We start from the raw sequence: 15,327 nt of genomic DNA, 5'->3' as shown, positions 1-15,327 counted from the left end.
ATTGATGATTTAGATTTATTTTGGAGCAGAGTGGATTGTTCTGAGTGGATTAATCCATTTCAGCTGGAGTATTCAATACCACCAGAGAGCCCTTTCCATCATATTCAGATTTTCTGCAGCCACTTATGTGTTTGTCACTGTGGGGTTTTATGTTTTATACCACTGGTAGCTATATCATATGGGAAATTGTAATGGCTTGGAGAGGAATATGGAAGTATGGTTGCAGAAAGGGGCAGGTTTCAATGTATTTTAAAGCCATAATGTCTTCAAAACAGTGCATTTCATGGTGGTTTGACTGCCACTGGGTCACATCACAGAACATGCTGTGACTGCCTGCTGGAGAGACAACCAGGTGGCTTTTAGGTTCAGACTCTACTCCATGAGGAGCACCTCCTCCATGTGCAGGCAGAGGTTCCAGGAGCAGGACTACTCTGAAAAAACCTTCTTGTGGGCTGCACTCAATTAAATAACAGACACACACTGTACAATGTACCGCTTTCTTTAACTCTTGCATGTGGAAAAAGGAAAAAAGGAGATAATGAATGTAACTCATAAGTCGTCCCCACGTACCCGTGCAGGCACACAGTACAACTTTTCTCAGATAAGACTCTGATTTATTAATGATCTGGTAAATACTTAGGATTGAGTGCCTGCTGCCACGTCAGTAAAGCTTTTGCACTGAATGGAACAAAAATAATGTACGCTTGGCCTTTAAGTAGGGTTGATAGGGTTTTTTTTGGTTTTTTTTTTGTTTTTTTTTAAATAATCAGCTTTATGAGTACCTTAAAAGGAAGATAACTGTTCAGTAATTGTTCGAGTCGAATGAAGTTACATAAGTTTTGTTTCTTGGATTCTTTCTTTAATGTCCTGAAGCTTGCTTTTAAATTCAGCCCTTGACCTCTCCCAGTCACCAGCTTTCTCTGTTGGAGAGATGAGTTTTACACTGTTAGCATCATCAATGCACAAAAAATGTTACCATCTGGTAGTTATTTTCTTCACCTAGTTATGGGACTGCAACATGAGAGGAAGCTTGGGGAATACCCATCTTTTGATTCATTTTGGGGAGAATTTAATTAAATGCTAGTTTTATACTCCAAGGTAATACAAACTTAATTAGTAAAATAGTATTCTCAGATCTTTGTAGAGGAGACTGTGCATGTGTATTGAATATTATTATTATTTTTTTAGTGTTCCTGCACTTTTCATTTCAGCCCTATTAAAGATATTCACGATGTTCTGGAAGTGACAGTGTTTGACGAAGATGGAGATAAACCCCCTGATTTTCTTGGAAAAGTTGCCATCCCTTTGCTCTCTGTAAGTTATTTTTGCCACCTATATCATTCAAACATTGATGGTTTTGCTGGGAATGAGTTGTGTTTCTTTTCCCTGTAGCACAAAGCAACACAGATTTAGAGGTAAACAGGTTTTGTGAGCTATATATGCCTTAGTTGGCAGTGTTTATAGCTCTCCTTAGTGTAACGAGCATTGTCAATCCATTTTAGTACAAATTTGGTTGATTGGAAAGAAAACCGCAGAAGTGTCTATACTTCAGTGGTACTGTATGCCATGTAGGTCTGAAAACATAATTGAGTTGTTCTGTATGTTTCCAGATCTTCTGAAGGTAACATTTTAAGCATGTTTTTGTTCTGTCTTGCTTCTTTTTACTCCAAGGAAGTAATTGCACATCACTGTAGGATTGACTAAAGATAGCTGTTGTTATTGGCACAGCTGAATAAAATTACCTAAAAGGGGTGTTTTCTGCTCCATAGTGCTTTTAAAGACTGGTGGCTTTTGTTCTGCAAACAAACATGTGAAGAGTGAGTGCTACCATGGGAGTATAAAATCAAAACTGGAAACAAAGTGGGCTCAGGGGGAAGTGGTTGCTCTGGAGATTAAGGAGAGTTGAAGCTTTTTCAGAAATGACCCAAACTGGCCAAGCTAAAGAGAGGGGCATATAAAAGAGTCATTACAAGACATTAATAGAGAAATGGGGGAAAAGCAGCTTTGTTTGGTAACACTGATTTAATTTTGGAACAACACCAGTAAAAATAAGAGTGAGTAAACCAGATCAAGAGGATGTAAACAGCTCCATGGTTTGTGTGGTACAGCAGAATATTCTGGTAACTTTTTAGGTAAGGTTTGGAAAGAACTTTCTAGGCTGTGACTTATTAAACCAGTTAGTATCCAAGACTTGAAACATCTTGGGACTCTTGTGCTCATATCAGTCAAGTCATGTAAACACATTTAACTGCAAGCACGGGGGTTTCCTTGAGTTTTGAGGCACTGATGTTTTGCCATAGGTTCCCTATGCAGAGGAGAGGGTATTTATGCAGTGATTACTGCATTGAGCCCTGTACAAACATTCATGCTTGCAATATATAACGTGATTCAAGTGATGCTTGCAGCAGTGAGATGCTTTCGGTACTGCACAGTGTGATGCTGTGGGTAATAGCACTTCCGAACAGGCAGACGGTGAATCCTGATTGAAATTATAGAGTACAAAATTGCAGTATTGTTTTGAAACATCCCTGTGAAAGCATATTCACTTCCTCAGAAAGTCTGGCACGCACCTTTTATGGTCAAGGCAAGACTTTGTCTTTGAGTTTTAGAGATGGGCTGCTGCAGGAAAGGGAGTATTGCGCTAACGAGTTAGTGGGGCTCAGTCCTAGCAGAGACTGGAGAAACAAGAAGTTTCTAGAGGGAAAGCAAAGGTCCTGTCTGATCAAAGCTGGCCATGTAAGCCCCACAGAGTCAGCATAGTTTAGGTAAGGGACTAATCAACATTAGAGAGGGGAACTGCAAATATTTGATCTTTCCAAATAATGAACTGCCCAGAAGACTCTTGAACTGGCTTAGAGGATATGATCCCAGCCTAAAGAATGCTTTGTAGTGGTAAAGAAACAGGCCAATGTGCTCCAATTTTATTGTTATTTTGTCTAAGTGAGTGTATTTCTTGTGTATGCGAATTAAAAGCAGTGTGGCTTCTGAATCTCTTCACTCAAGTGTGTGTGTTTTCATCCGCTCTGTGTGTTCTTTCCAAGTTATACTGGAGTCCAGAACAGGGAAACCTCTGCAATTGGGGGATGTAAAGAGCCTAAACCATAGAAGCTAAGGAGTAAATACAGAGCTCTTGGTGCCTCAAGCACTGTTGTGTGCTTTGCAATCCTCTTCCCTCCGTGGCTCGGAGTGCAAGTTCTTTTCAAGGCTGGGGATATTTTAGATTGTTTGTCTATTTTAGTGGCTTGAGTTGTCAATATCTCCAGTTTTAGAACAATATTAGAGTCAGTTGGGCATGGAGGATCATTTGATGTTTACAGGGAGGAAAAAACCTCTTAACATCTTTTATTCCATTTTTGATCACTTTGTTAATTTTTCCCCAAGTCCTCGTATCTCTGATGTTACTGGAAGAGAGTGGCTGGAGCAGCTGCTCTCCTGCAGATCCAGCGCTTGCCAAATGGTCTGCATGATCGGCAGCAGGCTGTGTGGGCTCACAGTGAGAAGATGTTAGATTTGGATTTTCTGTTGATTTTATAGGCATTTGTCAAGTATCCCTTAGGAAGCATGTAACAAGGCAGAGGAGGAGAGTGCATGTGTGTGGTAATGTCCAAACTATTCAGCGTAGGTTTTTTTGTCCAAGGTTTGAGGCAAAAAAAATAAAATAAAAACTGTTTATGCTTTCCCTTGCCAACTGATCTTCTTCCTTCCCATCCAAACTTCTCTGCCTCATATTTCAGTCAAATCTAGTGTAAATATATTCATCTCTGCTTCTAATTAAAAAACATTTTGCACCTATTAACTTAGTCCGTTCAGACAGAGAACTGCAATTTTCTAAGCTCTTTTTCTTGAAACAAGAATGTCGATGTATGTTGTCATTTTGAATATAAATTTGAATGTATCCTTTGAACCACTTAGATAAGTCTGCTGAATGAGAACAATAGTTAAAGTCTCAAGGAAGCCTCACAAATCACATAGGTTTAATTTCTCTAGGTAATCAGGCCTAATATTTGCCTTGCGTTAAATTATCTTTTGAAAATAGAAGTGCATTTGCCAGTTTTTTCCTGTTAAAAATGCACAAGTTTAACTTGTAAGCTGTCAGCACATGAAGTAAGTTTACTTCAGGAATTGTTCATGGATGACTAGATTCTTTTCTTAATGAAAAATTGCTTTGAATAAAGTATATGTTGGATGGATATGAAATGTTTAATTAATTTGACAATGAATTTTGGTTTAAATGTGTTTAGGAGTCTTACACTGGCGTTTTGCAAACATGCATACACCTTCATCATCACACACATCATTCATTAACACATGAATAACCCTGCTGCACAAAAAATTCAGAGATGGTGGAATTACCAATGCTTTACATCCATCCTTGACTGTGTCATCTAGGCTTATTGCAGGCACCAAGTAAGAAACATAAAAAATGGGGCAGTATGAGAAGAATTTTGAAGTGTCAGATGGTGAATAAAGCTGAAAACTTCATGCTCTTTTGATAGGCATGATGAAACAATATTGAATGAACACACATGTTGCGTTTTCTCATAGAGCTCTATTAATCACTGTAGAGACATTGATTTTGATAGCATTACACTGAATTTGAAATTTTCTTTGTTTGTGGGTAGGTTGGGGACAGAGGGGGAGAAGTGGTTATTTGCTTGCTTTTTCTCTTTAGCTTTTCCATGTTAATCAACCTACTGTATTTTTTTTTTTGTCCTGCCCTTCTTTGCATCAAACTGCTGTCCTCCTCTAAAGCACATATGAGCGACCTCATCTCAAATACAGCTCTGGTCAGCCACATTCACAGCAGTGGGATTTATACTGGAAAAGACACATATTAGTGGTACCAGGATATTCAGCAAAATGGATCGCTTTCTTGCCAGAGGTGACCTGTGGAGTCTGGCTTGCCTAACCTTTGGGCTGAGAGGGAGATTGCTTTCTTAGAGCCTGGGGAATGAAAGGGAAGACCATTTACACCACTGAACAGAGCAGGCTTTTGTGATAGAAACTGAAGAAGATCCTGGGGAATGGAGAAATAGGGCAAAAACTTCATTGCTTCAAGAAAGGAGTTTGATAGGTTTAGAAGTTTTGTAGGTTTTGGGAGACTTGAACTAATGATCAAAGAAGTCCTTTCCATCTCCGTGTTCCTTTGTACCCTAGATCTTAGTAAAAGCAACCGTGTTTCTCTTTGTGAGGGTCTGTCTTTTTTGTTTTGCTTCAAGAGACGCCCATCTCCTAGAAAGCTGCAAGTTATTAGAGACATGGGAGCATATAGTGTGCTTCAATGAATTTGAAAGCAAAGTATATCAAATATCCTTGTGTAGAAAGACCTTTGAGTGAATTTGTATCGCAGAATGGAATGGTTTTTATCTGCTGAATTATCAGCTCAGGGTAGACTTCAGCTGCACTCTTTTTTTCAGCAAACAGGAAGAGGTTTATGAAATATTTCCAAGTACCAAGCAAGGTCGGTAGTCAACGATACACTAAAAACAAGTAGTATGCCTTTTGCAAGCTTGATTATCTGAAACATGGCCTGGATTCAGAGAACAGACACCTGACAACTGCAATTACTTAGCACTTGACCGTAAGTGTGCAGCCTTTTCCATGAGAAAGCATCAGAGTTTCAGAAAAGTGAAAATGCTGCATTTATGCAATGGAGGCAGCTGTGGATAGTCTGTTCTGACTTTTATCCCTACCATGAACCAGAAATTTTCGAATGGGGAAAAAAGCCCACATCTCTTCCAGAAAAAAATGACACCTTGTTTCTGAAATTAAATTCTCCACCGACCACGTATTACTTGCTGAAATGGTATCAACAGGAGTGTTTTTCTTGAGTACCACCTAGGATCCTTGTACTCCCAGGGTTTTCAGCTCCCCCTCAGACTGCCTGGAAGGCCTTGGGTGGCTCCGTGGTTTCTTTCAGACCATCAGCTCCATATCTGTTTGACCTTTGGATATCAATCCTCTGCCAAGAACCCCAGATTTCCATTCTACTTTGGATACCACAGAAGATTATTAAAAGTGAAAGGTTTGGGGCAGAGCATTTTGGGATGAATGAATGGGCATTTCGTACAAAATCCAATCAAGGTATATTGCAAGACTGGGGAGAAGCAAAAAAAAGTTTGTTCGTATCCAGGTGGATCAAATATGTGGCTTGTTTTCATCTTTTCCTGGGGAAATATGTCCTCTGATAAGGTTAGGTGTGTGTCTATTACAAGACAGCTTTATGTTACTCAGGGCAAATGGTATGACATTGTACATCAGCAATGAGCTCAAGCAGGAATATCAGAGGTCCCAAATGCTTTAGATGAATTACCCTTGGAGAGTAGCCATTACCCTTTCCACACGTCACGGGTGTTGATGTACAGAGGTTTAACCCAGCATTCTTCTGTCAGGTCATCAATATATGACATTGAATCTGCATCGAAGCTGGATACAGAGTGAAGTTTTCTTAAAATCAATGTAAAAAAAAAAGCCACTAAACCATATTTCTTTGAGACAAGAGCAATGAAAAAACACCCTTTGCTGCATAAGGGTCCTGTCTTCTCCGTGTTTTGTGTCATATCAATCTCTGCTTTCGCTATTTCATTAAAATTCCCAAGCGGTCAGAAGGTTGTTGCTTAATAGATTTAGCATTGGCTGGCTACATCAATACTGTGTTTAGTCACATTTGTTTTACTGGGGACATCTGTGGGAAGAGTTTAGCAAATATATTCATTCATTTGAAAGGAACCTGGTGCACTTTGGGCCTTGACTGTGCGGTGGTCTTGCGTACCTGAACATTTCCTTCTGCTAAAGCACTTCCTAGAAGTTGCCTCTGTCTGAAATGCCTCTGTGGGTCTAAATACTTAATGCGCAAAGAATTTTAGGTTTTATTTCAACTGATAATTTCCTTTGTGTGGTCCTCTATGGAGAAGGGACTGTCATACAGAGAACTGTTCTGTGAAAATATTGATACTGATATTTTGTTCTTCTGTGTTGATTCAGAACAGGGAAATGCCCCAAATATCAGTAATTCCCATGGCAAGAAAATCTTGACTTTGTTTTCACATGTTTTCTGATGATGACCTTGCAAAGCAAAGCATGTCAGTGGGGCAGGCACAACTGTCCTCATGTTAATCACATGGTCATAGGCAGTCTTGGTTGGTGACTGAGCCCCAGTATGTTCTATGCTATTAGGAAGTTTTCAGAGAATGCAGGCATTAGTATTCAGTGAGGATGTAAAACATCGTCAATAAAGGAGTAATATCGATTATGTCTCTTTAAGGACCTCACCTGCAGATATTTTCACATTTAATTTGAATATTCCTTTCTTTCCCTTCTCCCACAAGGAGATGTAAACATTCATACAAAAGATAACCGATTTTAGACACAGCTATCAGGAAGATTAATTGAGTGAAATCTGTGTGAGGTCATCAGGTATGTAGCAAAAGCCGCTTGGGCGATAGAAGAAATCTGATCTTTCTGACATTGAGGTTCATCCTTGGACCGCAGACCTGGCTGCTCACCTTTTCCACAGCTGGGGAGAGCATTTAAACAGTCTTTGTGAACAGCAGAGACTGGGGAAGAGTACCCAGAGAGAAGAAAGAAATAGATCCAAAATGAAATTAATATGACTGGCTGTCTCTCAAGATCGAGGGAGATGTTGAACAGAATCTGAACTCTGGCCCAAGAACAGCATGCGATAAAAATGTAGAGTATTAAAAGCTATTTTGCATGTTTACTTCTGGGCACAGTTGAGACATGCCACCGATCTAATCTCCATGCAGTCATGGGTGTTAGAATTACCCTACACCTTTTGTAGAACCGCATTGGCTTAGCACGTTGCCAAAACTGCAAGAGAGACTTTTGTTTGACATTTTTTTCAGGGTTTTTTATTTTCATCCAAATGAACATGCCATTTCATAGCCAGTGGTTCTTCTCTCTTGTGCATTTTTTTCCTCTGAAGAAGGTCAAAAGCTAGGATATCTGGATGAATGTTTAGTCTTAGGCTGAGTTATAATTGCACATCTTTTACCAGAAAAGTCAAACAGTTAGAATTAAAGATGCCAAGTGAAGCTGACTGTAAAACTGTATTTGCACTGCATTATTTTCTGTCCTGTTCAATTTTAGAATAGCAGCAGCAACAGTAATGACATCATTTTAAAAAGTTCCCCAAGCAACAAACAACCCCTATTTCCACGGACAGAAAGAGGTAGAAGTTATTTGTTGCTGATTTGAAACTTGCTGGGTGAACACACCTGCAGACACACCCAAAATGTTTGATTCAGGTCCAGCTCTTAAAATGAAGAGCCTTTTCCCTGAAGTCAGAAGCATTTTTTGAGTGCAGAATACCATGATGTCAGACTGAGACCTCCTCAGTAGTGACACTATTTTTTTTTTCCTTTTTGTATCAGTATAGCAGCATGTGACATTTTTTTCCTTGATGGTCGTGCTCTTGATGTAAAAAAAGTATATCCCAAGGAATATAAAGAGAACTTCCCACTAGTTGCTGTTCCTAGGGTAATAGGATGAAATGTTATGAGAAATATGTATAACTGAAATACATGGAAATTCAGCCCCCAAATTATTAACTATGGAGACTCCAGAATTATGTGTTGTGATATGTGTTGGACACCTACGTCTCTGCAGACACACTGGGAACAATGTACCTTCTACCCAGTTGCAGGAGAGTCCATGAATCAAAGCTCAGTCTAAACTGCTACTGGTGGCATCCCCTTGGACCACAGGGGTAATAACCTCAAAACAAGTCCTTCTGGCCCTGTGTGTCTACCATCAGTAAATCAATTTTTCAGTTAATTTGGGAGATTAAACAAAGTCTTTAATTTCCAAATAACTTTTTTCTTTTCATTCAGTAGCTTTAAAAATTATTTTTTTTACCCTTGCTTGAGGTGGGGAAAAACAAGCTGGTGAAACGGCAGAATCCTTTATGACAGGCTGACAATGCTGTATGTGGCCGTCAGCCTGAGGACCTTCTGATCCCAGTCCATTTGGCTCTAGAAGAGGGGCTAGCCACTTCAGCAGCTCTTCTGTTTTGGGGACACAGGTTATCTGAGCCTGCTGGTCTGCAAAATAGTTTTTTGCCTGCTCCTTTCTTGGGAGCTGCAGCATCCTTTGCCGCCAACTCCAACCCGACGTGTACTCTATTGCAGTGAAAGCAGAGGTGCTTTGTGATCGGTTTAGTGCAGTGCCTATTATTGTTATTAAATAAATTCCATATATGCCTTCGTAACTCCTAGCATCCTGTTAAGCAGAGCTTTGGGTGAGAACATCTTTAAAAGCTGGAGTTGCTGGTTGGACACCACTGAGGATGCAAAGCTGGTCCTTGTGAGAGCCCTCTTCCCTTTCAACCGTTGGCCAGAAAACCCATAGACCCTTTGTTGAGCTATTTGGTACAGAAAGGGTGGAGCAACATTGGGAAGGAAAGTGACCTTTCCCTTGTCTTATGAAATCACTTGGTTCCCATTATGCCTTTTTTTTTTTTTTCCCCCTTACCTATTTCTACTATGGTTTATATAAATGTCTCTTCTAAATGCCAGCACAGCAATAGCCGTTTTAAATATGGTTGCAATTTCATGCCCCCAAATTTCCTCCGTTATCTTTAATCTTTGATCATTACAGTCCCTGAATGTAGCTTTTTGGTAAGCTGCAGTTTTTTATGTTACTGCTGTTTAGAATTAACTGGTCTGCTTCCTAAAAAGCCAAATGTTTAATCAATACATATCCTACTGTGTATAATAAATATATTTCTGCCATCACTTTTTGAAGAGAGAATGCTTTTGATTTGAGCCAAATAGTTTACAAAATGGTGAGGGAGGTTTTTTGTTGGTGTGGTGGTGGTGTTTCTTTTTTAATAGACGTTTAATGACATAGGGCCAACCGGTGGATTAGAGCATAGAAATGGTATTGAAATTCAGGGTTGGGGTGGGGGGAGAAGTCTTCTACACAAATTAGTTAATTTTGAACATTTGTTACATTAGCATTCATTCCACTTAAGCTGATTAATTTTGTTGGATTGCGGTTTTTTTCCTGGGTAATAATTTGACAACCTTGCAATAAACTAAGCGTTAAGAAGTGGGTTCGTGTACTGGGGTGTGCCATAGGTAGGTAAGCTGTTGTTTGTGGCTCTTTTCCTGAACTTTGGAAGAAAAATCCCATTTTAAACCTGTAATAACGGAGGCTGATTACTTCCCATCAACTCACTGGCTTCCAGGGCAGAATTTTCAGACTGGTTATTGCGTGCACTGCTCTACTATAAAGTACAAGGCCTGTAAATTAAAGTTGGACCATAAGAGATTTAATCTGCAATTTTATAGGTCTCTAATCCAACGGTCATTTTGTATTTCAGGCTCTGAGTATATTATCAGGGTTTGGGGAGGGTGTTTTTTGTGCTTGGGATTTATTTATTTATTTGTTTGTAGTGTCTTTAAATTATATTGTGAATTACAGCCAGGAAGATATTGATGCTTTTTCTGCCCCCCCCTCCCCAAACTATAGATTAGAAACGGTAAACAAAGTTGTTACACGCTGAAGAATAAAGACTTGGAACGTGCTTCAAAAGGAGTAATTTACTTGGAGCTGGATGTCCTATTTAATCCTGTAAGTTGAAATATTTTCTCTTTGCTTATCACTGGTGTAAGAAACATGTGAATCTGCAAGGATGGGAGTTGGAGGGGTGATCCTTTAAAAACCAGGAGCCAAGCAGAAGTCCTGACCTGGTTGCATCTGATGGTGGAGGGGTGTTTCATGCTGTGGGTGAAAGAGTACTGGGACATGAGAGCTCTGCGATGGCCCCTCCAGGTGGCTGGGACAATGAGGGGGCCTTTTTGGACTGACAAGTGACCACAGGCACCTTAGGAAGGAGATGCTGATCACTGTACGCCAGGGGTTCTTTAGCAACAGCCAAAAACGAGCTTAATGTTTAGATTATTATACGTTACTTTTAACACCTACTTCCTTCCCAAAAAGCTGACCCACAATATTCTCTTCCCAGGGTGTTGACAGGAAAATTAATGAGGCATATACACAGTGCACTTAGTTTTTAGGTGGCTGAGTCAGTCTCAATTGTTCGTGCCCTACAGCCTTTACCGAGTTAAATCCTATTTATTAAGGCCATTGTGGGCTGCACCGCAGCTCTGCTCTTGCTGAAGTGAGTCCAGCCTTGCCCCATTTAACTCATCCACATTTTTCCTAGCAGCTCCTCCTAAGTCGGGTAGAGGCTGAAAAGAGTGAAAGATCCTGAAATTCCTAATTCCAACACTGATGATACAAAGCTGAAACAATGCACTTAAAACTACATGACATCTTTTTAAAGTGTTTTTTGTTTGTTTGTTTTAAGGTAAAAGCAAGTATTAGAACGTTCAAACCCCGAGAAAAGCGCTTTACTGAGGAGAACCGCAAATTTTCTAAAAAGGTGAAAATTGTGTCTGGGCTAAACTCTCGCGTTTGTTTGGAGAGATTTGAATTGCTGTAGCATAGTTGCAAGAACAAAACCTGTTTTGGCTTAAAATGCCGAACACATATAAATTCTGCGTTATTTCTCTCTATATTAAAAGATTTGTCTGTGTTAACATGAAATTGCTTTCTGATCTAGCTTGCATCAGTAGTTCTGCTTTGTGCTTCAGAGTGGGGAAAATGATAGCTGTGGATGTTGCACAGTTTGCAGCATCTAAAGCTCAATGAGACCCTTATTGCCTTCTTTGGGAAGGAAGAAAACAGATCTAAATTAGCTATTTAAAAAGGCCATAGGATTTTAGAACAATGGCCATTATCCTTTTTTTTAAATAAAGGTGATTTATAATAAGGCCAAAATTCCCTATTTATTTCTACGGACTAACTCAAAGCATGCAAAGAAGAGGTTCAGGTGTTTTGATTACATTCTCTCTGGCCCTTTTCCTGAAACATTGCTATATTTTGAGAACTGAAGGGGAATGAAGGTAGGTTTGTGTTACTGTTTTATTTAGTTTTGGCATCAAAGCATGCTTTTTTTTTTTTCTTTTTTATCTAACGGCTGAGGAAAATCTGTAAGGTTTGGGTGTAATTAGAAAGCAGACAGGAGCTGGGGTGCATCTCTGAAATAGAGGCTTTATTTGTAATATGTGCCCTGACGTGCATTTGTAGCTTAAATTATCCCTGTTTCTGAAGCAATAGTAGGATATTAGAGTGTTTGATTAAACTCCTCTTCTCCTCCCCTCCTCCCACTCAATATTTATCAGATCTTATCAAGAAATGTTGATCGCGTGAAAAAAATCACCATGGCAATATGGAATACAATACAATTCCTTCGTAGCTGCTTTCTCTGGGAGTCCACAGTAAAGAGCGTGATAGCGTTGGTGGTAAGTGGATTTCTTCTTTTATCGCATGAGGCTAAGTGATATAAGATCTCGAGCATTACCATGCCTTCCTCTCCACCAGCATAAAGCCCGTTATTGTTTGCTGTTATTGGTATTTTGTGGCTATGTGGCTGCAGGGCTGTGGGTTTCAAGGCAGCTTGGGCCACGTTGGGCCTGATGGGCATGGAAATTAGACCTTCAGGAATAGCCTTTCTTCACTCAGTGCAGAGGTGCTCACCAGCCTCCACCGAGCACTGAGAATGTCCATGGTGGGTGTAAAAGACTGTGACAGTGTGAGGACTCTGGATGTTGTTGTTTGGGGTTTTTTGTGGTGGCCTAGAGGGTGATGCAGGGAGATGCCTTTGATTTGGGTGATGCAGTGAGCTGCTGGGTCTTGTCCCTTCCATCTTCCGTTGCAATGAGGAGGCACTTTGCTGCAGGTTATCAATGCCTGCTATGCCCGTGTCCCTGTGGTACGTAAGCAGCTCTGCCGACATCGCCTGTTGCAAATCTATTCTCTTCATGGTAATAATATGTTGCTTTAAAACACAAAAAAAAAAAAAGAGAAAAGGAAAAGGCTGGTCAGTGAGTTCCACACTCTGCAAACAAAAAGCCAAGTTCTCCACCTGCCTGTCCCACTTTTCAGCTCTCTCCTTTTTCCTCTTGGTAGTAAACACCCCATTTGCAGTTTTCTCATAATCCGCTCAAGCACAAAAAGGTTCTGCCTGCTTTTTATTCTGCGGTGTGACATTTTCTTCATGCTTGAGATGTTTGGCATGCCATTAAAGGTTGCAGAATTGTTTTGTGGTGGTCCAGCATGCAGAAAGAAAGTTTTTGAGTTGTTTATTAAGCAATATAACAGCCACATCTCCAAGATTTTCTTCCTCTTTTACTGTCTGAATTATAAGTTGCTTAAAGATTCTTTTGAGGAAAACACTTCAGTGTGTTTGCTACAGATGAGGAAAGCGGACAATCCCTGATTGAAAGAAGCTCCAGAGCAAAGACAGAGGGTCTGTCTTCCACTGTGCAGGTTAGAGGGATGACTGGCACGTAAGAGTAGGTAGGATAAGAAGGTCTTTTCTTTGTATTTTTTTTCTTCCTGTTGTTGGAAGCTTATTTATATCCTATCTGAAGTTAGTGGTTCAAGGGCTGGTGGAAAGCAGAGCAGACGGTACCTCGCTGAGGCAGGTATGGCTGTGCAAGGGAGCTCTGTGGTTGTACACTGGATGGTCATGCACACTGGGGCTGGAAGGGGAGGGACATACGTAAAATCCAAGTGTCAACGTCCTGCCATCACCATCCAGTGGGACTCTAGGCATGTACTTAAGAGATTTGCTCTTAGGAGATTTTGCATCAAAATACTTGTGAAGTTACAACTGTGAAGTTCTGTTTTCTAGACTTAGGAAAGGTTTGGAAGTGGTGGAGAGGCAGAAAAAGAAGAAGGTGGGAAAGTGGGTCTGCAGGAAAAGGAATAGATTCCTAATGAAAGGGAGGATGAGTGCGAAGGTGGAAGATAGAACATCTCTGCTGGATACTATAATATCCTGGTTTCCTGACAGAAAGTGGGTAGTGGGAAGGAATAAAAATATGTGACTCCAAGAGTAATTTGGTTTGTAGAAGAAAACCCAAAATTTAAGTCTCTTTGATTTTTTACGCGTGGAAATAATTCAGCTCTGGCACTTAAAAGGAAGTGCTAATTCTGTATATCTCACTATTTCCAATGTGTGGGAAAATAGTAAAAATTTTCATAGTAAAAATAATATAAAATATGCACACAGTGTGGTAAATGCAGCATCCCTCCCTGCCCTAATCTGAATGTAAAATCTACTCTTAACAGTTTAAATAGAAGGTGTATCAAATACCACATTTTCAAAATCCTTATTCTCCAGCAAACATCATCTGTATATCTTCAGTACCTGGCTTTGAATCAGTTTAGCCTGGACCAAATTTGCCCTTATTGATGACCCACTTGTGGTTGACATTGAGCACCAGAGGTGAGGAAGATGCATGAAGATTCTCACCTGTTTTTCAGCTGGGTTTGTGAAACCATGGCTGGTAGCTCAAGTGCCAGCCAGGCCCTCAAACCCAAAAATACCCTTTTTTTTTTTTTTTTCCTTTTCTTTTTTTTCACAGACACTGTCCCTCGGGCTACTGTCAATAACTGTTGTGATCATATTCTACGTACTTCACATATCTTCATGGGGATAATCCCAGAGATTAAGTGGTCCTTGAGACACCCCCCATTCCCACCCCACTTGTTGTATTGCCCTTGGTTTCCTTCTACAGGTAGCCCATGCCCCTTCCTCCAAGGGGGAATAAAGGGAGGGAGGAGGAGGAGGACAAGCAGACAGTATACTCATATGAACCTTCTTTTCTTAAGCAATCAGACAAAAACCGTTGCCAGACAGAAGAAAATATTTGTGAGATCATCAGAGCATGGCAATAGGATAGGATGCAGTAGCTTGCATCTTCCTGTTTTAGTGTCTTCGTTAGAGCGCACCTCCCTCCCCATTAGTGCTGACAGCTCACGTGTGTGACAAGGACATTGGCTGCTGCTTGAGGGTGCACAAGAAGAAAAGAGGGAGGAAGCAGAGGACAGCCTAGGCAGGACACAAGTGAATGAGAAAAATGCTATCAGCAGGTTTTCTTGTTTATAAACTCTATAATACCAAGCAAAATTTCTTTATTAGTTTGTATTGGTGAGAGGAGACATTCCATTAACTTGTGAGTAGATTAATTTTTTTTTTTTGTGCTATGAAAAAGAAATCATGTTTTTCATCAGCATTCTGCGATTTTAATCTGATGGGTTTTAATGAGAGTTAATTTTATAAGCACAGAGGACACTGGTTGGGCCTGCTCAGGCACAAGTAAAATCAGAAATTTTTCAGGTTTAGAGGTTTTGGAAAGAGGGTTGAAAAGGAGGTGAGGTGAAAAGCAAAATTTCGCTTTTGGCAATGTTTGCCCTGGGCACAAAGGGTTTGGTGCAAATTCTGTTACA

The 15,327-nt window shown here is 40.2% G+C and overlaps 1 protein-coding gene across 1 annotated transcript in view; it reads left to right on the top strand.

Annotated features, from left to right (window-relative positions):
- MCTP2 (multiple C2 and transmembrane domain containing 2) overlaps nucleotides 1-15,327 on the top strand; it is a 102,778-nt gene that overhangs the window by 46,233 nt on the left and 41,218 nt on the right. The window contains exons 13-16 of the mRNA XM_086471848.1: nucleotides 1,212-1,314; nucleotides 10,495-10,596; nucleotides 11,336-11,410; nucleotides 12,213-12,332. Coding sequence (XP_086327974.1) covers nucleotides 1,212-1,314; nucleotides 10,495-10,596; nucleotides 11,336-11,410; nucleotides 12,213-12,332 — 400 coding nt within the window. The remainder of the gene's footprint in view (nucleotides 1-1,211; nucleotides 1,315-10,494; nucleotides 10,597-11,335; nucleotides 11,411-12,212; nucleotides 12,333-15,327) is intronic.

This window comes from Leptosomus discolor, chromosome 11 (genome assembly GCF_034619465.1).
Source record: "Leptosomus discolor isolate bLepDis1 chromosome 11, bLepDis1.hap2, whole genome shotgun sequence".
NCBI classification, from domain to species: domain Eukaryota; kingdom Metazoa; phylum Chordata; class Aves; order Leptosomiformes; family Leptosomidae; genus Leptosomus; species Leptosomus discolor.
Note: the sequence above shows the minus strand (reverse complement) of the source record. Positions and strands in the feature narration are given on the sequence as shown.